Source organism: Danaus plexippus, chromosome 17 (assembly GCF_018135715.1).
Source record: "Danaus plexippus chromosome 17, MEX_DaPlex, whole genome shotgun sequence".
NCBI lineage: Eukaryota > Metazoa > Arthropoda > Insecta > Lepidoptera > Nymphalidae > Danaus > Danaus plexippus.
In genome coordinates this window covers 3,971,030-3,994,175 of record NC_083548.1, presented here as the reverse complement: position 1 = coordinate 3,994,175, position 23,146 = coordinate 3,971,030, and the positions used below count along the sequence as shown (strand labels likewise).

The 23,146-nt window shown below is 30.6% G+C and overlaps 2 protein-coding genes across 2 annotated transcripts in view; one reads left to right on the top strand and one right to left on the bottom strand.

Annotated features, from left to right (window-relative positions):
- Positions 1 to 510: 510 nt before the first annotated feature.
- LOC116771492 (putative inorganic phosphate cotransporter) lies at positions 511 to 17,203 on the top strand. Its single transcript, XM_032663341.2, has 9 exons — positions 511 to 743; positions 8,978 to 9,104; positions 11,175 to 11,259; positions 12,698 to 12,940; positions 14,574 to 14,745; positions 14,940 to 15,085; positions 15,240 to 15,460; positions 15,995 to 16,295; positions 16,406 to 17,203. Exons 1-9 carry the CDS (start codon positions 608 to 610, stop codon positions 16,595 to 16,597), a joined length of 1,623 nt encoding a protein of 540 aa, XP_032519232.1. The 5' UTR covers positions 511 to 607; the 3' UTR covers positions 16,598 to 17,203.
- Positions 17,204 to 17,721: 518 nt separating this feature from the next.
- The window catches only part of LOC116771568 (uncharacterized), an 80,067-nt gene continuing 74,642 nt past the window's right edge, over positions 17,722 to 23,146 (bottom strand). The window contains exons 5-11 of the mRNA XM_032663452.2: positions 22,599 to 22,957; positions 22,421 to 22,517; positions 21,669 to 21,887; positions 21,248 to 21,369; positions 20,742 to 20,943; positions 20,385 to 20,535; positions 17,722 to 20,226 (exon numbers count right to left, since the gene is read on the bottom strand). Coding sequence (XP_032519343.2) covers positions 18,104 to 20,226; positions 20,385 to 20,535; positions 20,742 to 20,943; positions 21,248 to 21,369; positions 21,669 to 21,887; positions 22,421 to 22,517; positions 22,599 to 22,957 — 3,273 coding nt within the window. The 3' untranslated portion in view covers positions 17,722 to 18,103. The remainder of the gene's footprint in view (positions 20,227 to 20,384; positions 20,536 to 20,741; positions 20,944 to 21,247; positions 21,370 to 21,668; positions 21,888 to 22,420; positions 22,518 to 22,598; positions 22,958 to 23,146) is intronic.

The window sequence follows — 23,146 nt, the reverse complement described above, 5'->3', positions numbered from 1 at the left end:
AAAAATATTTTGATGTGTGTCTTTAAAGTGTATATATGGTCTGTTATGTAAGAGAATTTCAATGTAGATATAATTTTCAAAATAATCTTATACCTACGTTTTTAGTTATAAATAACGGGAAGTAATCAAGTTCTATTGTGAAAAGTACAAGTACTATGGAAGGGACCAGCGTTAAGGAATGTAAAAACTTATTGCGCGTCTCCAATAGTAGATAATTACTAAAACAAACAATGAATTTTCTTTACAATTTGCAAAAATAATAGTTCAATCATTAGATTGTATGTAGAAACATTATTTATAACACTCAATACATACCTAATTCTGGCAAGCGATTGAACGCTGTTTGTAGAATAAAAATACATCGATTATAATAATTTTATCGAAGGAACATTTGAATCAACATGAGATGCAGTTCCCAGAATATCAGTCCTTTTATAACCGTTATTTTTTATGTGTACCTTGCAGGAGTGGGAGGGGACGCTCACCTGATTAAAAACAACCTGACTTGCTTTATTATCGTTATTATCTGAGTTCTTAGTTGCAATTTACTTTGACAATTCGATAATAGAGTGGCATGTGAGGTCGACCGTGCTGAGGCTTTCGATGGATGTCGGCCATCGGAAGGCAGTCTCAGAAAGACAAGCGCGCGCGCAACTCGCAGCGGTTAGTGTTTTGCGATAATTGTGTGAATTGTTTTGTGTTTACTCGATACATTAAAATGAAGTTCCACATAAAAATATTTGGTGAGTATGTTAAATAATGTATTTTATATTAGTGAATTATTATTGTATTAGTGAATTGAAAGTGATAAATTAATGTATATTTACTTCGCATCCTTGAGTACCTGGGGTAGGAAATTGTTAAATTAATTATCGTTACTTAATTACTTAACTCACGGTTTAATAGCAATTACTTTATTATATATAAGGTTTATTTCATTCGTTTTAAAGTTATCAGTTTTTTTACAAAATGAAATTGGTTGAATCTAAGGCACTTTCTTTTCCTTTCGGTCTAGAAATAAAGAATGTTTTTAAATAAGCCGTTGGAAGCCAGATTGAAAGTCTAGGTAATAAACCAGCGTCATTACTTGATTCCTTGTAAGCACATTTTATTAGCTTGATTACATTTAATTTAAATAAAATAAATTAGCAATCATAAAAAGCCAAGTCTATCGAGTGATAAAAAATTATGTATCTACCTTCAATTTATTCAGTAATTTTTTAAGGCTGCTAAAGTAGTCATAGGGACACTTGTAAATTATTGTTTTAAAAACAATTTCTTAGTAAATATTGTTCTTATGATAAATAAAGTAAGCTTCATAATACTTATACCAATTTTGTGATCATTCTTCACCTGTTAGTTTGTTTGTTTCGCTTCTCTTTGTTTTTTTCCTATCAGTTCTAAGGACAGAATTTCTGATGTACCTATCCTAATACGATTACTAAAGCTTTTACAGTGATGAGTGAAAAATTGCCTCTTAAGTTCCATACATTTTAAAAACTCTTTTTTTCATTATCGTTCCTTGTATTTATTAAGTCATACCTATTTGTTATTTCAGTACAGCTTTTTTTTTATTCTTATATCGATAACGTTAATGGTGCCTAAAAGCTAAAATTTCGCTTTATTGTTATTGTTTGAAATCATAGTTACATGAAATTTATCGAACTGTTATGAAAATAATATACAAAAATTAATATTTCATAATGATGTAATAAGTTAACCTTAATTATATTCTAAGATTTGTATTAAAAATGACATGTTTTTGATAACATTTAATATCTCTTGTCTGATAACATTTTTATCTTACATATTACTTAATGAAATATAATAGCCAGTTTACTACCTGTTGCCACCGGCTTATGTAAATAGCATCATTTGTATATTTACTAACAGTATGTTTTTTTTATAATTAAATAAAAAAATCTCATTTTTTACAGCCGTAGGTATTGTGGCTTAATAACGTTTTCAAAAATTATAATTTCTCGTAGTTATTAAACAACACATTGTTTTCACTAATTAAATTATTTAACTAAATTATGTTATATATTTAACGCATATAAAAAATCCGTATTATTAATGTATATGAATCACAAAATAAACACATACTGAAATTTAGAATATTTACGACATAGTATGTGCTTTTATTTTACTTTGTCGTATGTTTTTCTTGTATTAATAATTGCCACTTTAATAATTTATTGATTAGATTGTTATGTTGTCCCTTGTTATTGATTAGTTTATGCAACATAGAGCACATAACTTTTAGCTACTCGCTAGAAGATTCGAAGCGAAAGTGAAACCAAAATCGAATGATCGAGATAAATGTTACTCAATATTCCATTTAAATTTTAATACTTCATAATGCCTATGAATTTTGATGAGGATTCCCTCATATTAGATGAAACAATCAAAGATTAATTCATACGAGACTGAAAATCAAGCAGGCAGAAGAGAAGAAACTGTCTTCGAGAGGAACAAACACTCAAAATAATAATAGACAAATTTGAAAAGGAAATTGTCGGGAGATTCTTATATAATAGAATGCTAGAGGGCCGTCCCAAGAGATGTTATTTTATTGAATATAGATTAATTTCTACGAACGTCAATATAAATAAAATCTAAAATGTTGAAAGAAATCTAAATAAATTCTGGTAGGATATCGATTGTTTTTAAGCATTTATTTATTATAGTATGGCAGCTTTACTAAGCTATACTAAGCTGTGCTAAGCTTAGGTACTCCTTATTTATTCTTACTAAAATCTATTACAAATATATGTACATATGATATAAAAGACATACATGTATACATTATTTTAATGCAACGTAATCGTACAAAGTAAAAGGGGAAACGAAAATATAATATATAAGGTAATGATTTTCTGTACATTTTTCATCCGAGAATAGTATATCTATAATAAAATTATTGAGTAAGGTCACACAGTCGTATCACCTCGGAATGCCCCTCTGTTTTGCCCCTCGAATTTTGCGTTCCAATGCGTCACTTCACCTATAACGCAAGTTGTTAAATAAGCCTTGTAACGTCAATGTATTTTAAACATAATTTCAATCATTTTTAATAAAAATTAAATGTTTCTTACCAAACTTATCTTCATTCAATTCAACTTACTACATTTGTTATGTAACATGAAACGTAATCGTAACTGCGTTTCTATGTCTACATATTATTACAAATTTTCACAACTGCAAGGCTGTGATTAAGTTTTTAGTTATGCCACTGCTCGCAATAGATAAGACACATACTCTACTAATAGTTTTACGCATTGTACTGGAAACGTACCCATTTTTCATATCTATGTTATAAATACGTACTTGTTGTTTTAATGATTTAAAGCATGTATTACAATACAATAGCATTCTAGAATCAGGATTTTTATAAATAGGAGGCATAATAATAGTACAAAGCACCGCTTTTTAAAGTTGAGAACGCAAATATAAAACTGGTTTCGTATCACGAACTACAAAACATTTGAAGTCACGCGCAAATAGTTTTAATATGTATTAAAAATGAGTACCTACCTATGTTTCTGTTGAAATGTAGGACTCACCGTTAATATTTTTGTCGGTTGAGTTCTTGAAAGTTGTTATCTGTCATTGATGATATTAATAAAATGTGGTAAAATAATTGATGTTCTGAGTGTAATCAGAGGCGACGGTTTGACGCCGTGGCGTCGTCGAGACGGAGTCACATTCTTACACTTTCACCGTAACAAGACGCTGGACACACCGTTACGCAAATGTTTCTTTTGCGATTCATTAATACGGCACCGGTATTTTGGAGGATTTGATTATCGCTAAGGTCGCGTGGTTGACCTCAACCGAAATTGCCAAATGGATTTTCCGTAAATATATTATTTCATATTAGGTGATGTAAAAATGAACAAGTAAGGCCAGTAACCTCGTCTCATAGTAGCTCTTTTTTGTATCAACAATCAACATTCAGATATAGTGAAGCGATAATTCTCCTGATTCCACTACCCACTAATATTATAAAAATATTTTAACACATTACTAAAATACATCTATTGACGACCTATTCTAAATGTAACGATTCTATCGATAATTTTATAGACATGTAATTTCTAGTTCTTTGGGTGCAGAGTCAAATTTGAAGTTTGGTTCAACAATTATTATATTTTTAGGAAAGATATATATGTATATGATAAACTTGTTAATCAAGTCAAAGTCTCCGAACTACATAAGGTAGTAATTAATCATACAAAAAAGTAATGCTTTCTTTGAGTTTATTTTATTAATACTATATGCTTTTATTAGATGAATAATATTTATTAGGCGTAGCTAAATAAATAAGAGGCTATAGCTTTAGTTTTTGATTTCTAACACTTCATATAAATGTTGACCTGTTGCGAATATCACACACATAGTATAATAATTTTTAAAAGGCCAACATTGGTTACATCAGTCGTGTCATGGTGAACTAGAAAATAGTTCTGATAATTGTATACAAATCCTGCGTCTATTCTAACAGGCAAGACTTTACCTGGTCTGGGTATTACCTGCGTAGTCAGGTATTAAAGGCTTTTTCTCAATATAGTACTATATTTGTTATGTGTAACAAGAATATTTACCGAGCTGCATAACATAGTAATACAAAATTCAAGTGATTTTTTGGGTGTCTTTATTTCGGTCTATTAATCACCTTTTTGAGTATAATAATGTATAAGTTATGTTTAGGAATTAAGTATTTTTAACTTGTAGCGTTTTAATATGCGATGTCACCTGTAAAATATTTGGTTAAGACGAAATATATATATATATTTTTTAATTGTTTAAGTAATTTGATAATTCTGTACCTGTTTATCTTTTTACGTCTTCAACACCAGTATTGTATCCACTAAAATCTTTTTTTAGTTAAATAAGCCATCTTGATTAAATATCAAATTGAAACTATGAAAAAATATTAGTTTATTAAATTGTGCATTATAAAACTTCTAAACTGTTCAATAGTTAGTCATCGATTAACAATAAGGCTTCGTTTAAAGAGATAAATATAAAATTAAAGTGAGAAGATTATAAAAAAAGTAAATTAGGATAAAAATTGTTTTGATTCCCTCTTGATCGGTTTAAGCTTTCATTTCCTTGAAATGGTTAATAGCTTCTTATCTTTTTCAAGAGGTGACAACTAACAGTTAGTTACACAGACAAATTATAGATTTTTTAAATTATTAAACCATGCATTATTGAGGGAAATGTGCTTTACCTCGATAATAAACCTAAATAAATTAACCTCCCTCCACTTTTCGTACAATATATACTAAATAGAAAATAATAAACTATTGCATCATCATCTGAGGCTAGACTAAGAGTTCAGATGTTTCTGAAATAAAAATGTTTAACGAAAATGATGACAATAGAGATTCCTGTACCACGATAAGAGGAAAGTTTTCACCCCATAATATATTTCTGACTAGAATTTGAAAGTGCCTAAAGAGGTTATCAAGTGTAATAATTTAATGAACAATGTTCTTGTGAAGACAATCAACTATGACCACAAAATGGAGGCCCAAGGTTGCTTGATTTGGTACTACGCTTGGTTTCAGTTCAAAGAACGACAACAATTAAACATAGCTACAAAAAAAGAACATACAGGGAGTATACATTTTTTCTCCTGGTTAGTTTTTAATCGCTCCAAACAGTTTTTAAATATGACTATGAGATACTGGAAACGAAACTTCAAAGTAGCCGAAGAACCATTAATGCCCTGCGTTCGAAAGTTGTCCATGCATCTTTAGAAAATAGGATTTAATAGATTATAACTAGCAGAAAAATAGGTATAAACAACTGCATGATGTTAAGTAGATCAATACATATTAAATATATGCGCACGAGAAATAACCAACAGTAGAATATGGAAGTTGGTTATGCAGAAATAAGGATGCAAGAAAAAATATCCATTGCATTGTAAATTTCATACCTATCTTATCTTGTTAGATCACAGTATAATCAGATTTTAATTTGTAAATCATGTATTGTTCTCAAAGGTAAGGATGAGAATAAATTAATAAAAAAAAATTTATGAATCATACGCTGAATGATCCCAAGCGCTCTGTGAAACAGGAAACTATAAAATTAAAATATTTACATTCAACTATAAGCTTAAGCAACAACTAATTTCTTGAACCTAAATGTTCATTATTTTGACTGGTTCTCTTTAATTACTGTAACACGATTTCAATATACTCTTGAAGAGTAAAGTAAAAACATTAACAAGCTAATTTGTGAAAACAAAATTCAATATATTGGTGATGTTTGATTGCCGAATATGTGAGGTTATTGAAAGTATTAAATAAACTTTTTGAAATAAAACTTTGTAAGCAGTTTATATTTAAAAAATAATCGTAAATAACATAATTGCTTATAATACATTTTAATAAAAATTTATTTACATACTTTGTTTTATTTTGTTCGAAATTTATAATTTTGTAATCTTTAAAAGAAGAAGTAAAGTATAATAAGTATTAATAACATAAAGTTATAATAACAAATGAAATAAATCTTATCTTAAATGCAGTAATTTATTTTAAATTTCTGTAACTTCTTAAATTTAATTGCTTTCATCCAATTTGTAGATACATACATGTAATGGTTGATGGATTGATTTAAAGTCCTTTTTTAATTAAATAATATGAGATATTTAAAAATCGTAATTTTTTTTTTCACAGAATCATTACTTTAGTAAACATAATAGAAAATTCGTGCGTATACGTTTAAATGAGACGATGTTTTTCGTCTGTAATGAAAGATACTATTATCTCCCTTTTACGTGATCACACTCTAGAATAACAATCCACATAAAGTGAATCGGTAAAACTTAGTTTTAAATTGTTAAGCATAGCATATTTTTACAATTTACATATATATTAAAAAGTATTGAAAAATATATCGCATCATGTAAAAATTATGTACATATTTAATTTTTCGTGGCATTAGAAAACCTCCTATGGATTGTGTGGATTTAGCAAACCTCCTATAACATATACTTGTAGATATTGATCGAGAATCTCACTTATAAGAATTTGAATTTTAACCTTATATTTCTCATAAATGACGCAATCATATAACGTAATTACAGAATTTGTTCAAGGCATAAGTTTAATCTCATAAGAAATACGTATATTTCTCTATAAATTTAACATTTTTGTACAACCATATCTCCATATAGGGAATAATAATATCACTTATGTATAACAAAGCTATATATATATATCTCTTCTGCATGAACATTTATTTACAATCAAAATTATTTACAGGCTAACATTTAACTTTTAATGAAATTATTATGAATTTCAAAATATACTACAATTATTTTTTTTTATGTATAATTAGATTTTAAATTCTAATCTACTAAATTCATCAATTTCTTTAAAGATTTGTAGTAAATAAGTGTATTTTTTCTTCAAATATGGATATAGATAAATAATATATTACAATAATTCTACTTGTTTTTTTTTTTTTATATTGTAACAGTCTTAAGATATAGAGCCAAACCTAGAAACTAAATTAGATGCGATTTTTTTAATAATCTGTCAATCACAAGTTTTTATTAATATGTGTCATTTAAATATAAGTCTTTGGCATAATGGATTTTTCCATCGCAACTAGGTTGTATCGCTTTCGCTTACCTCAATATTATTGCAATGTTAATTACACTTTATTCTATAAAAGTCGCAGCCGAGCTGTCAATGTCCAATTGCTATTGACATTGCATTTGAAAGTTATCTTCCGCGAACCGGCTTCGTGTACTAAGAGGTCGCGCACTTGACTATGGCAAATATTATAAATATTTCCTTGTCCATCTCGTAGTTCGATTATGAATTATTTCGACAAACACTGCTTGTGGACTTCGCAAATATAATTTATACTTCGGTCATTGTGTTGAAAATATTTACACCTTACGGATACTAAAATATTTATGGGTATTCCCCTCACAAGGAAAATATTTATACATACGTTTTTGAGCAATTAAGCAAATTTTATTGAATATAAGAAACATTAAGCCACAAAAATATAACTTTGTCGGAGATTAAATGTATTATAACTTTTTGCTTTAAGATTTCGTAATTTGGTGGACTTTCCCAGTCTTCAAACACGTAATAATTTTATATCAATGAAATAACAAAGTTATAAGGATTATAAGATCCATTCATTAGATCAAAAAGAATTTCTAAATGACATATAAACGTCAAACAGTTCTTGTAAGTATAAATGTTGTAAAGGTCAAGGATACAATGCGTAATATATGTATTATTCTAAATTAAAATCGGCCAGAAACGTAGTCTCCATTTGCAATTGACACGAACAATTTAACAATAATAGAAAACGTATTTTTCAAGTAAACAAATCACAAAAACAATAAAAAACCTTTCAAAAAACCACAAAATTTTAATATTATGCAAAACCACAAATATAACTAACTAAATTACAGTCAAAAGCAACGAAGGCTATCATATTATTTTCTTAAGTGACTGGAAGTTCAGTTTTTATTTCATGTCTATTTTATGAACATCTGTGGTTAAGTTAAGGATTAAAAAAAAAAAAAGAAAAATAATGTATTTAGAAACGAATAAAAACATGGTCTCAGGGCACTTATTTAAGTGCCGGACGAAGAAATCCTTAAAACTATGTACGTAAGAAAGATTAAGAGTCCAATCTAAAATCTCAACCTTTTTAAATATGAAAGTTTAATAAAAATTAAGGAAGATTATTCGTATTTAATTAACTTATATATTTTAAAACTATGAAACCGTTATTTCGTCAGTCCTTTATTTAATCTTAAATTTTTCCACCACTGTGATGTCCATATACCAGTTTTATAAAGATTCATGGTCATTTAAGAATTAGGGCTTAGGCTAATTGATAAAATGAAGAAATGACTTAGTAAAAGGTGATTAAAACCTAAAGCAATGCGAATAACAATATATTTTTATTATTATTTCAGATGTTATACCGGCGAGGTTAAACGTGGCGTTAATGATGTTCTTCGCCTGCTGGGTCAATTACATGCTGCGCGTTAACATGAGTGTCAATATCATTGCCATGGTTCCTGATCGCGGTGAAACTAAGTCGTAAGTACTAAGCCTGTATTGCAATTAAATTAATGTTGGGGTTTTCAACCATCTGACGTGACTTTCATTTAGTAGCTAGTCAACAATTTCTTCCTTCCAAACCTGAATTTCAATGATTTACGTAAATAGTCACAAAAATATAACGAATTATATTACGTCAGAAAAACTTGTGGCAGAAAATAAGTAACGCAAATCATCGGAATTATTATAAACCCACAACAAATAGGGGGCGGCCATGCATAAAAACGTTCACTGTTGAAACAAAATTGAAATGAGGAATATAAGAAACTCAAAACATTACATAAATTAATTACCTTATGTTTTGAATGTACCTTCAAAACGGTTTAATCGATTCTAGCTAACTGCACATAATTAGGTTCTTCTTAGTAACGCCAGAAAAACTGAGCACAATGAGATTGTTAAAAGTAAATATACCGAGTTTCAATACAATGCAGTGCTTTTTTAACTAATTTTTTTTAATAAATAAAAATTAGTTATAAAAGTCATAAATAGATGATAAAGAAGGATTTTTAAATTAATCGCTTAATATTCGGCTGCTTGTAAGCGAAGCAATTAAATTTAATAAAGAAATAGATCTCGTAGAGTTTGGGGGCTACGTACATTAAAAATTATCCAATGGTGTGTATTTTTCTTATCGTTAGTCATTGTTTATAGTAAAAACTAAATAATTCTTATAAAGTCTGACCCTCAAACTTTTGCTGGTATTATTGTTCAATGTTTTGCATGACGTGACTGTCACAAATTGCGACAAGGATAACTAGAATCATCTTTATTAACAAATATCTAAACGATATTTTAAGACTTTTGAGATTTAAATTCTTATATCATTGTTATTAATATTATTACAAAAAAAAAAACTTTAGTTACTTGTATTTTAAAGTATGTCCATTTAAATTAATTTTTATTTCTATTAATTAATTATGGAATAAAATACTAATAGGTTATTAATTTCATTATAAATATCTCTTAGTTTCTTAACAAATCAAACAAATACATTTGTCCAAGTTACCTTCAAGTTCGATAAGTTAATGAGTTTACAAAAGATGTACTGAAATGACTTACTTGTTAAATTTATTTGTTAAATGATATAGAAGATGGAAGTTATGAGGGATCTAAAATTGGTTCCTCAAACCGCATAAGAATTGTTAAATCATAATATCACTAAAAGTAATGTTAGATTTTTATGCGAATGATAATTAATTTAGGCGTTAATTAAGAGTGCGATAGACAAGTAAATTATTAGAGTTGAGTCATGATAATATATTTAGAAAGTAATTTAAGATTTATTTAATTACACAAGCTTTTCGATTCATGTTCTACCCAAAATAATACTTCAATCGATTTAGCCTATATCTTGTTTAGATGTATGGTTTTTACAGACGATTTTTAGTCTTAATGAGATCTAACACTTTCGCGAGTTTTATTCATTTAAATGAAACTAATATATTTTCGGATATACTACGCTGATTTTATTACTTTAAAACTACATAATCCCGACGTTTCGGTTATTTTACAGCAACCTTGATCCCCGTGATCACGTAGTATATCCGAAAATATTAGTTTAATTTAAAAGATTTTTAGTCTTATAAATTTTAATATTTTATTTTAAACTTGCTATTCGCGCCCTCAATCGAACCAAAACCATACTAAACTATAATATGTAAACTACTGAATACGTTCATAATCAATCAGATCCTAGGAGCGGAAAGAAAGCTGCAGTACTTCACCGGAAAAGTACCACTTTTTTACGGTTTTTCATACAGTAGCTTTCACAGATGTGTTTTGGTAGATAAGGAAGCGCATTAAACGCCTAAATACCATCCCTATATCCCACTTCCAAGAATTGGATCCAAATTCCTTTAGACTCGTGAACAACAACACCTATAACCACTTGCTATTATGGAGATCTTTCTGTAGTTTGTCGTATCTTAGTATAATGTAAAAAAATCAGACCATATAATCCGACGGTTGGAATTATCATTATTCCAAATAACAGGAATTATTGCTTTAATCTGTGACAATATAACAATGGCATCCACGTTGTTACAGGGTACAAAGCGAATGTGAGGCCATCACTAATGACGACACTGCATTACATAATGGTACGACAGCGGTTACACGACAAGTCCAACAGGTATATAGAATTTATAAACGCAAATATTTATTTATCTATCAGTCAAGTTCATATCATATTCTATCCAAAAATTGGTTATTAATGTTCCGTAACCACATCAATATTCAATAGAAAAAATTATAACAGAATAACAATTAATTTATAAAATTAGTTTTAAAAATGTAAATATTTTTATTATTTTTTCCTTAAGTAGAAATATCTTCGTTACATCAAAGTCAATTGTTATACGCTACATTAAAGCAATGAAACCAAATACGCAATTGTACTACTTATTGCATTTATACTTTAAATTGATTTTAAAGATTTTACTCATATTAAAGTATGTACAATAAAATTTTAAAACAAAAACATATTTTGTATTTGTTTATAATAAAATTTGCGTCAAACTGTAACCACGTGTTATAGGCTAGTTATTGTTGATGGAAATTGCCAGCCACCGCGACTGTTATAACAAAGATTATATTTAGGAATAATAACAATGGACAAACAATAGGCAACATTTGTATACAGTGAATAGAAAATCATATCTAATTTGAATAAACCTTACGGATTATTTTTCTTATTTCATTAGCCAATTTGTTATTTTATAAATAAATGCCAGTAGTCTCTGAAGACATATTGTAACTGTTATCTACTTTACTACTATATAATATATCTTATTGCGATTTATACAAACAATATTTTATGTGTAATTTTAATAGCATTTATTCATCTTCAGACTGTTTCCAGTAATGACATTATTGCTTTTCAAAATAATTTTAAATCGACGCTTGAATTTGATATCAATAGATAAGTACTGAAATACTTTAACAATTCTCATTTAATGTTTTTGACATCTAAGCAATGTTAAGTTGTTATTTATTTCAATTAATCAGCGTAATTAACTTAATTAAAAGCAAATGTTTTGTGCATTGTCGTGAAGTTTTCGTATGTTTTTTTTCTTTTAAATATTAGTTCAATTAAAACTCATGTAGGGATAAGACGAATGATACATATGCTATATAATTTGTTGCTAATTTGTTGCTAGTCTCCAGTTTTGATGTTAACTTTGTATTGTGGCACCGTTTTTTGTGCTGATTTTTTTAAGTCAAAAATCAGTTCCCTGTAGATGAAAGTGTTCTAAATTATCAATCAAATGTTTCGGTTATTGTACTGCATGGATATATAGACGGACAAGAATTATAAACTTAAAGCAATGTAGAAAAAAATATTGGAAATATTATATTTATTTATACACATTAAGTTTTAATTTATATATATTACGTTACTTAATTATAAATAATATAGGAAAATTTGAAACAATTTCGTATAAAAGAGATTACAGTAGGTATTGTTGCTACTCATAGTCCTTTATCTTATTTGCATACATAACATTGCTTCCTTCCGATGCCTGTCTACAAGTTTAATTATCCATATCTCATTATTAAATCTATTGCAGCCCGATGGATCTATTACTTTTGATTGGACAGCGCAACAACAGGCGTATGTGCTCTCCGGATACTTCTGGGGTTACGCAATCACTTGCCTCTTCAGTGGTATAGCAGCGGAGAGATGGGGTCCAAGGAATGTAGTCTTCATATCCATGTTGATATCTGCGGTCCTCACAATTCTCATTCCTCCAGCAGCGAAAGTACATTTCATGATGCTAGTGGCTACAAGATTCGTCATAGGTCTTGCTGCGGTAAGTTTATTCGTTTATCTAATACTTGCTATGCTCCTTTTTATGTTCAATTTAGTGGAAAACAATTATTATTATAATGGATACATTAATAGTAAATAACTTACATGCAAAGATATATGGAATACATACAAAGATTTAATTTTCAATTCTACTAGTTCATGAAATTAGTACGTCTAAACAAATCTATATCAACTACAGTGTCTGTTTTCTTCACTTAAATAGAATAGATTTAAATAATTTAACAATACTGTTTTATTGAAACCTAATAATTTAGAAATTAATAATTAATTTCAAGAGAAATAATAGTACTTTTGTAATTCAATAAAATGATCACATGTCAAGGTTCAAAGAAACATGAAATGTGCTATTAAAGTATTGATCGAAGATTCTAGAAGTTTATTTTTAATTATTATTTAATATTTAAGATATTTTTTTTATTATCTAACAATAATTATGGGCTATTACTTATCTACCAATTGCGACGTGAGTGAAGTTGATATTAATTTGCATATAATTTTTATTGATTGAATGTAAATGAGTACATACCTCTTATTATTAAAGCTACAACTGTTTTCTGTTTCTCCTTAATTATTTGACACTTTTCTTTTTGTTATATTTTTCTCGGATTACATTTTGCATTTTAATTGTTCAGAATTGTTTATACTGTTTTGTATCTTACCTAGATATTATATTCCAAGGTTTCGAAGTGTACCTCGCTGTCTATTGTTTCGTCTATAAAGTGCTTTATTGCCCGTCATAAAATACACTTTACACACTACTATAGATCAACAGTACCTAATATTGTTGCCTGTTTCTAATCTCTAACTAAAACGTGGTAGTTTTATTTTTAAAGGTTATTTAACTATTCATATATCATTTATTGAGAATGTTTGTTTTTTAAAAAAAAAACATTACGTTTGTATTCGTACTATAGAACATTGGTTTTGTTCAACAAACCTCAAAGTATGATTTGAAAATAAGTCGTGTCACAATAAAAAAAAAAAAATCTATTGTATTGTTTCATAAGGAAATATTTTTATAGCACACTTGAAATATTAAAACGTTTATTATGTGATGTGTTATTGCATGTTCTAGATACCTCTGTAATGTCATATAATTCGTATAAATTTAATATAACAATAACATAAATCCTCGTGATATCCTTTAACGTGACTGGTTGTTGCTGCGCATAATTTGCAATATTACAAGGAATTATAAAACTACTATGTCACATAGTCCTCTGTATGACGATCATGTAAAATGTTATAGAAATCACAAGAATTTTATTGTTTTATTACCTATAATTTTAACGAAGTAAACAATGTGTTTCGCAAGTTCTACAATAAGATCCTAACATATATGATAATTTTAGGTATCTTACGATAAATTAAATGTAAAAAAAATATTTATTACTTTTATATTTTAATTTCCGAAACTAATCATGTATGAAAGGTAGATAGATAAGCTTCTAAATAAAAAAAGTACATTAAAAACTTGATATTTATCGCATGTTATTTGGAAACTCGTAATTTGGACATCACGATGGTTTTTTGTGCCATTTTATTCTTTTTCTTTAAATATAATTTAATGTGATTCTTTTATCACAAGATTTAACATCGTTATTTTCATTTAGGGCTTCCTTTTCCCGTCACTACACGCGCTTGTTGCTCATTGGGCTCCTCCAGCAGAGAAGGGGAAGTTTGTGAGCGCTCTCCTAGGAGGGGCCATAGGAACCGTCGTGACCTGGTCGCTAAGTGGACCTCTCATTGAGAACTTTGGGTGGACTTACGCATTTTATGTACCAGGTACATTGTTTTATGTAATACGAACTGATTTGTTTCTTTCAAATCAAATGCTCATATAATTTTTATTATATCACTTGTTATATAAATGAAAATATAATAAAACATAATAAAATATAATAAAACAAAATTTTATTCTTATATATAAACTGCTTTACTAAAAAATCTATATTTTTATGCATGTGTATGTTTTGTAGGTATTATAGCCATCGTTTGGTGTGCTGCGTGGTGGTTCCTTGTATACGATTCCCCCGTCATACATCCACGTATCAGCGAAGAAGAAAAAACGTACATCCTAAGTGCAATTGGAGACAAAGTGCAACAGAGTTCCAAGGAGCATAAAGTAAGTGTTGTGTTTATATATGATTTATTAATAGCAAGAGGATCGAGAGTTTAAATTATAATGTTATTCATTTAAAGCCTTTATTGTAGAAATATATGTTAATTTTTGAGGGCAATTTGTAATATATTTTGTACATAAAATGTCATATTTTCAGATTGTTCCACCGTTTAAAGATATATTCACGTCGTTTCCGTTCCTCGCCATGGTTATCCTCCACTATGGTAACACATGGGGTATATACTTCGTAATGACAGCCGCACCAAAATACGTGTCAAGTGCTCTCGGATATAATTTGACTTCAACGGGCACTCTGTCATCACTACCTTACCTTGCGAGGATGATATTTTCTTTAATATTCGGAGCTATTGGTGACAGGTAAAATATATGTAAATTTACTTAATATAAACTTAATGAGTATCTATTATAAAATTTCAGCTCTCAATATATATCATCTACATCCGATAGTAGTGAATGTCGAAAGGGTACATGTGAGAGTACGTAGTAGGTACGGTGTATATTAATAGCTAAAACCGTTTAAGATTTCTGCTATTGGCATCGCCTTCGACGTTTACTCTATATTGAAACATTGAAGTTATCACATATTCATCCTCTCATTTTTTTATTATTACAATTGTATGCAGACCGCGTAGTTGTTCTAGTTATATTTTTTTATGAAACTGATGCTGTCGAACAAATATTTTTTTAGTAACTTATCTTTATATATATATTTTTTTTCTCATAGTATATAAATAATACCGTTATCTTTTTGAATCTCCAATGCACTTATATATCTGCATTCTTAGAATTTAAATGGTTAAATTTATTAGACCCGTCTTCAGCCGATAAAAGCACATAAAATAAATATAACTATTTTATCCACCAAAAAATTAAGTATTAATTTGATTCCAGAATCGTCAAACAGAACGTTGTATCCACGACGTTTATGAGGAAGTTCTTCTGCTTGTTTTCCCACGTGGTGCCGGGTCTGCTTCTCATCGGTCTGGGCTACACGGGCTGTGCCCCCATCTTGTCAGTGGCTCTTATAACATTCTCCATGGGCTCCAATGGCGCCGCCACACTCACTAACTTAGTGAACCACCAGGATCTGGCGCCAAACTTTGCCGGCACCATTTACGGCATAGCCAATGGTATTGGTAACACAGCTGGTTTCATAACACCGCTTGTGACTGCCTACTTCACCAAACATGGGGTGAGTTATTTATATAAAATTATTCGAAATTTTATTTTCAATATCTCATATTAATTTAAATACGATCATACATAATTTATTTGTTACATAATACATATTTTTAATTTCAGAATGGTTTTGCGGAATGGCGGCCAGTTTTCCTCACGGGTGCCTCAATATACATTGCCGCAGCAGTTTACTTCATTCTCTTCGGCACCGGTGAAACACAATCGTGGAATTACGTCGCCCCAGCGGAAGACGATAGGGACAAGAGGCCCAATAACAGCGAAGATACCACCGTCAACATACCAGTTAAAACATAAATATTTTAATATATTTAAGTGTAATTTTAATACACAGACAAATATGACAATTGTACTCAATTTGTACTTTTGGGTCGCTGGAAATACAACCATTTTTTAAATAAAAGAAATACGTACTTAATACACGTGGCAAGAGTGAAGATGGGGATTTAATAGCAGCTGATAAAAGATTTTCTAGTTGAAGTCATTTAGTGACACCAATTTTTAAATAGAACTATATTGTTCTTAAAACACATTATGTTTGATTTAATGAATAGTTTTGGTAAGAATTTTTTAAAAATAATATGAATTAAAAAGTAGAATTAGTTTCCTATTAATAAATGGTAGGATACTTAAAAATATTTAATAAGGATATTTAGATGACCATTTCATAGTTAAGTGATCTCTTTTAACTATAGTAAAAGTACGGAAGCACTGGAAATAATTATGCCAATTATTTTTTCATTTTCTTGTAAATAAAGTTGAAAAATATTTGTTTTTTAATTGATATGTGTGTTGAACGCCAATATTACAAGTGATTGGTATATTTTTTAAATGGCAACATTTTTTATGACTGTGATGAATTGTGTAATCGTAAATTAATGAAATTAAATTATTTTTAACATTTGTGGTTTTATAATTATTTTCTTTTGGAACGTATGATTAACATCGTATGTATATTTGTTTTAAATATTTGTTAATTTTACATAGTAACTTTATTTTTATTCTATAAAAAAAAATAATAAAAAACACAATCATCATATGTGTGGCTAAAGAAGTGAAAATGGCAAAATTTTCTTTTCTTAATTTGTTGACCCTTGGTGTATTTTTTGCACCGTCAATATATTTTGTTTAATAAATTTGTAGTGATAACAAAAAAATCTATTACAAATTGTATCACCGATTCTTCTCGGGTAATCATCTCAGACATTACAAAATATTTATAAATCAGGTAACATTGATTTGAATAAAAAGGCATTTTTAATATCATTACAAATAATATATATTTTTTAATAATTATATCAGTAGGTACATATAGGTACACTATCATACACTATATACACATCTATTTAATTAAAATTTATATTATATATTTATTTGAAACTCTAAAACATACATGACACAATAGTTCTAATGTTACTAATGAAGTAGTCATTAAAATTTTAAAAAGTGGCCGTTGTTATTTCTAACTACTATGCAATATTTAATCAGATTTTTAATAAGAAAAATTTCCTGTACATATTACATTAAGTTTGAAAACTATCCTTACTTCTTTGGAATAACATCACCAAAACTTGGGTTATGGTCACATACATAGAAATTTCAAGGCGGGATTCACACGGTAAGATTATAAAAAATAGGAGTACTATAATAACATAAACAGAGTAAACAAGAAAGACTACACAACAAACTAAGGATATACTTATGGTCACCTCAAAGTAAATATGTTATGTTAGAAAGAAAATTACTCGTTTGTATTACAGTACTACTATTGCACCCTTAATATAGTTAAAGAGTAAAGTGCGTTTACACGTACGATTCCGATTCCGTGTCGGATTCCGAACAGTAGAGAGCCACACCATTTTGTCCGTTTTTCTCAGTTCCATTAGGTGGGTCTCTGTATAAAGGAGGCACAGATTTCGAACGCGTAGCCTTGTCGTCTTTGTTCACGTGAACTGGTTGGAACTTTTTTAAAACCCTTTGATATACCATTTTTCTAGGTGGAACTGGTGGTGGCATGTTTAATGGCTTCTTGTTATTGTTTTGTTCCTTTTCAGACGCATAATCCGGTTTCACTGATGTGGGTGTCGCTTTGTATATATCCGAAGAGAATATGTTGCTCTTTTCTTCGTGAAATATATCCCTTCTTCTATTATAGACCGACGTGTACAGAGGCTCTATGTATTGGCTCGTGTAGCAATTTTCGAAGGAATTTTCGCTAGCCGTTGATTCAGTCGACCGGCTATGAAATGAGTTTTGCGGTTGGTATAAAGTATCGTTACTGCTTGAATCGCTCTGTAATATTATATTTGCCAATGACTTCGATTGATTCAGTTTATTGTTATTGTAGTTTCGAATTCTGCACTTCTCATCAGAATTGTTGGATATATCATCGACGTAGTTATAAGAATTTTGTTGATTAGTCGCGTGTTTGTCTTTGTCTCGATTGTGCACCATCGAGAGCGTTATGCAATTCTTCGTGCACAGGTGAGCAGGATCGAACCGTCTTTTTCGACAACAGTTTACAATGTTTATTTCGTAATTAGTATTACGAGATTTCTCTGTAACATTACTGTGTCCTTCTTCACCCACTTCTAAGCTTTTTGTCCTCGCTGCTTGACGAGACCAGTCATTTCTTGTAAAAATGGTGGCTGCCGGAGTAGTTTTCCCATCTGGTGTTTTATTTTGCGAGGAATCTCCTGAATTCTTAGTCATCTGACCGTAAATGTTCTCATTTTGACAGTTTACTTGGCCGTTTGCACAATAGTTAGGGCTTTTGTTTTCCCAACCAGTGTAAACACGAGAATAATTTGAATTATTTCTAATTTCCGCATGTGTTTGATATTGGTTTTGCCGTTGAATGTTTTCCGTAAACATGGCAAGGTCGTGAATGTTGCTATAAACAATATTTTCTTGACTGGAAACCATGTCGCGTTGTTTATCCATAGCTTCTTGCTTTACTTCTAATAAGTTGTCAGAGCTTTTAGCTCTATTGAAATTTTTGTTAGTAACATTTTTATCAGTTTCTTGAGTTTCAGCATACATACTGTATACTTTTGATGTTCTTGCTGCTTTTGAAACATTGCTTCTTGGCGGTTTTTGAGGCTCTAAGCCAGTAATATACTTCGCAGGACTTTGACCGTAAATATCAGCGGTTGAGCGTTGTACTGCTGTCTTCGATATATAATTTCTGTCATCAATCCCATTTGAGATACCGATATTAATCGTATTATGAACGTATTTTTCTCCCATGTATGGTATTGTGTAAAGTTCTTCATTAACAGTACTGTACATTTCCGCTTTATTGGAATAGATATTATTTTGCCTCTGGGGAATTTTTGGTAGACCATTGACATTGGGGTTTTCATTTGTATAGCGCGAGTTTAACTTAGGATCTTGTTGAATGTTGCAAGTTGGTGCGGACAGACTATGTAAAATATTACGTGGTGCGGGACTGTTTCCCCCGTTACTATTTGAATCATCTTCTGAAAGTGTCAAACCAGAGTCTCTACTTAATGATAATTTTTCTTTTCTGGGTGTCGACAATTCCATGGAATCTAAGGAGATCCCAACTGAATGAAGGCTATCACTCTCTTCAGCACCAGAGTCTAGAAGGGCGTTAGATGATTCAGGGCTTCCGTTTCCGAGAAGACCAGTTACTTGAGGGCCGAAAAGAGCCTCAGCTTTTACTATAAGTAGTTCAACTATCAATGGCACTGCTTTGGGAGCTTTGTCACAGGGAACATTCGGCCACAATAAACTAGGACCAACACAAACACCCAAGTTCATAGGACACATTAGATTAATATTAGATTTCTTAGCAATTGCTTGTAAAAGGCAAACGAAGTACATTAACATGTTGTAATGTGATTTTGGAAGCTTCAAGAGTAAGGACCGCACCGCATTTACTTTTTCTGTTTGAGGCAAACCTGAAATAAAGCAACAATATTTCAAAATCTTCATTTATAACTTATATATTTTATAAGGCTTATAAAAACGGTGTTTTATTTTATTAGTAACTTCTGATATTTGATAGATATATTATAACCTATACTAAATATCATGCAAATCCTTATAATGAACTTACCGAGAACCTGCAGCCAGGCAGGGTACAGTTCAGAAGCGAGGAGAGGCTGAGGCAGTGCGCGAAAGAATTCTTTGACCAGCGCCGCTACAAGCAGGACCGGAGCTCGCTCCAATTCCACACCGCCCTCGGCCCAAGGACCAAGAGCGTCCAACTGCACATTCAACATATATATAAGAATTATAAAAGATAGTATTGAGATAATTACGACAATGTTAACAAATATTTCCTCTTTATACTTTTAATTTTTTGTATACTACGATTGAATCGTAGTAAATGTTGACCAAAAGAAAATTGATAAAATAAAATAATTAGAATAGAAGAGCTCATTTAGCGTCTAATTCTAGTGTGATGACCCACCTTATCCCTCAACAGTCTGAGGGCTTTAGCGTTCGCGCTCCTTCTAAAGACGCCATGCGTGAGTGGTGCCGTGACCCGCAGTCTTTTTAACGCGTGCAGCAGCGCGGGCGGCGGCGTTCCGTTACAGAGACGAGTGAGCGCTACACCGAACAACCGACCGCCGCGTCTGAGTAGACGGAGGCCGCGACCGGGGGGTACGTTACTGTGGAAAGATAAAATATTAATATATTAAGTTTTATGGTCTGATATATTAGTGGAAAATATTCATGTTATAATCGTAATAAAGAAGTAACGACGCATATATTCATTATTGAGACAAATATTAAGCGTAACATAAAAAAATCAATAATTAAGTTTTTTCACCTTTCGAGTGTGGGAAACATAAGGAAAAGACGTTATAAAACTTTCATGCAAATATCTTATAGTCTCTATATCCCTTTTATAAATTATATAAAAATTGTGAATGTGACATATTAGTTATACATAAAATATTTCCTATAAATTACCTTTTTAGACCTTGATTCTTCTTTCGTAACTCAAAAACTAATCCGCATGGATTATTTTTAGCGTTAACATGCTCCAAATCGAAACCATCTTCATTAGATAAAGTTTGCCTTATTTTTGACATCTGAAAAGTTACATGTATTTTAGAAATTAATGGAAAAAAATATAAAAAAAATCGTTAGTTTATATAAATTTAAAGAGTTACTAAAAAGCAAATTGTTTAAACATAATAATTAACAATATAAAAAATTAAACAAAAAAAAAAATTACAGCATTTAGTTATTGTAAATTTTAATAGCGTCAGTATCGTTCGCAATCCCTTCAAATCGATTCATCACAATAAAAGATCGAGAAATATGAAAGGATATTTGAAAGAACATGAAATAATGACAGTGATTTTCTAAAAACCAGCCAATCAATCACCTGAACAGCATGCGGTCGTTCGATGCCTTGCAGGGGGGATAGCGGGGTGTCCCGGGTGGCGCGGATGCAGAGCGTGAAGTCGGCTGGTGCCCCTAACCTGCCCTCCTCACTACCTCCATCGTTTTCCCCCTCAACCTCACCATTATTTTGCAAAACTTGAAGCGCTTGGCGAACCACGCAACGGGCGCTCATTTCTGGATTTATACATACCGTCTTACACTGAAACAATAATATGTGATGTTATTCAAAGAATTGGTAAATCTTGTTTATTCTATTTGACCACTAAAAGTCGATATCACTTGTTTTGATGGCGAATCTATTACATTCTTATGGACAATACTGATATAGATTTTTTTTACAAACAACCTATTAGAAATGATGACGATATTGCAGCTTCTTTTAAATATTGTATCTTTCCGACATACGAATGAAGCCAAATGCAATGCCTAGTTGCGTAATATAATTAGCAATTGTTAAATTTTATGATGTGAATGGAATAATTAAATATTGTATTTTTTTACGCCTACTATCATTATTCACAATGCTTTTCATTTCCTTATTTGAGTTACAAAAATGTTTCACTTTCGCAAGGTACGTTCACTTCAGGCACGCGTGATCTGCCTAACAATGACATCTCAGGATATAGGAATATCCGTGAAAGTGAGACGAATGAAAGTTTTATTTCCGCATCATGACAACACAAATGTACACTTGCCAAGATTTAAAATAAGAAACTTTTAATAGACACTTACGAATTCTATGGAGCTCGTTACATCTTTATAGAAGATTTGAATGTTTGTTGACTTTGGTTCTGAGGCTAGTTGGACAGTTAAAGCATTTTGGATTTTCCTGCAAGCAATCGATGAACCATTAATAACATAATAAAAAAATATTTGTGTGTACACAATATGCCTTAATTTGGGTTCATACCTGTACCAAGTATCTCGAGCAGCTTGTGTGGGATACGTAGCGAGGTAATTTGTGACTCCGCTAACTGTTGGCCATCCGATGAGGAAACCTGTATCATCACTTTCAGGTAGGGAGAGCCACAGTTCTGCCAGCCTTACACTCTCTTTTAACTTAAAACAGTTAGTTCCTCTAGACTTTCCTACTAGCAGTAGGTCACTAAAGAGAAACAAATGGCGTTCTAGCGGTGGGGAGGTGGATCCAAGAGGACATAATTGGACAGGTGCTTCCATTATGAAGGTGCGGGGCGACAGCGTACTGTTGTTGCCACTAACTGTGCCGCCGATGTCCAAACTTGGACGTTTGCGAAGACTTTTGGACTTCTGGAACCAAAAGTACAGTTTACCTTTAACTACATTCTTACAGAAATACATAAGTTGGGCCTTAAGGGCCATGAAGATTCCATGAGCTATTTAATTATTTTAGGATAGTAATTCACATAACGAAAGCCTACCATTTCTCACCTCAAATAATAATTGTGGGATATGTGGGGTTAAGAAAGAGAAAGGGCC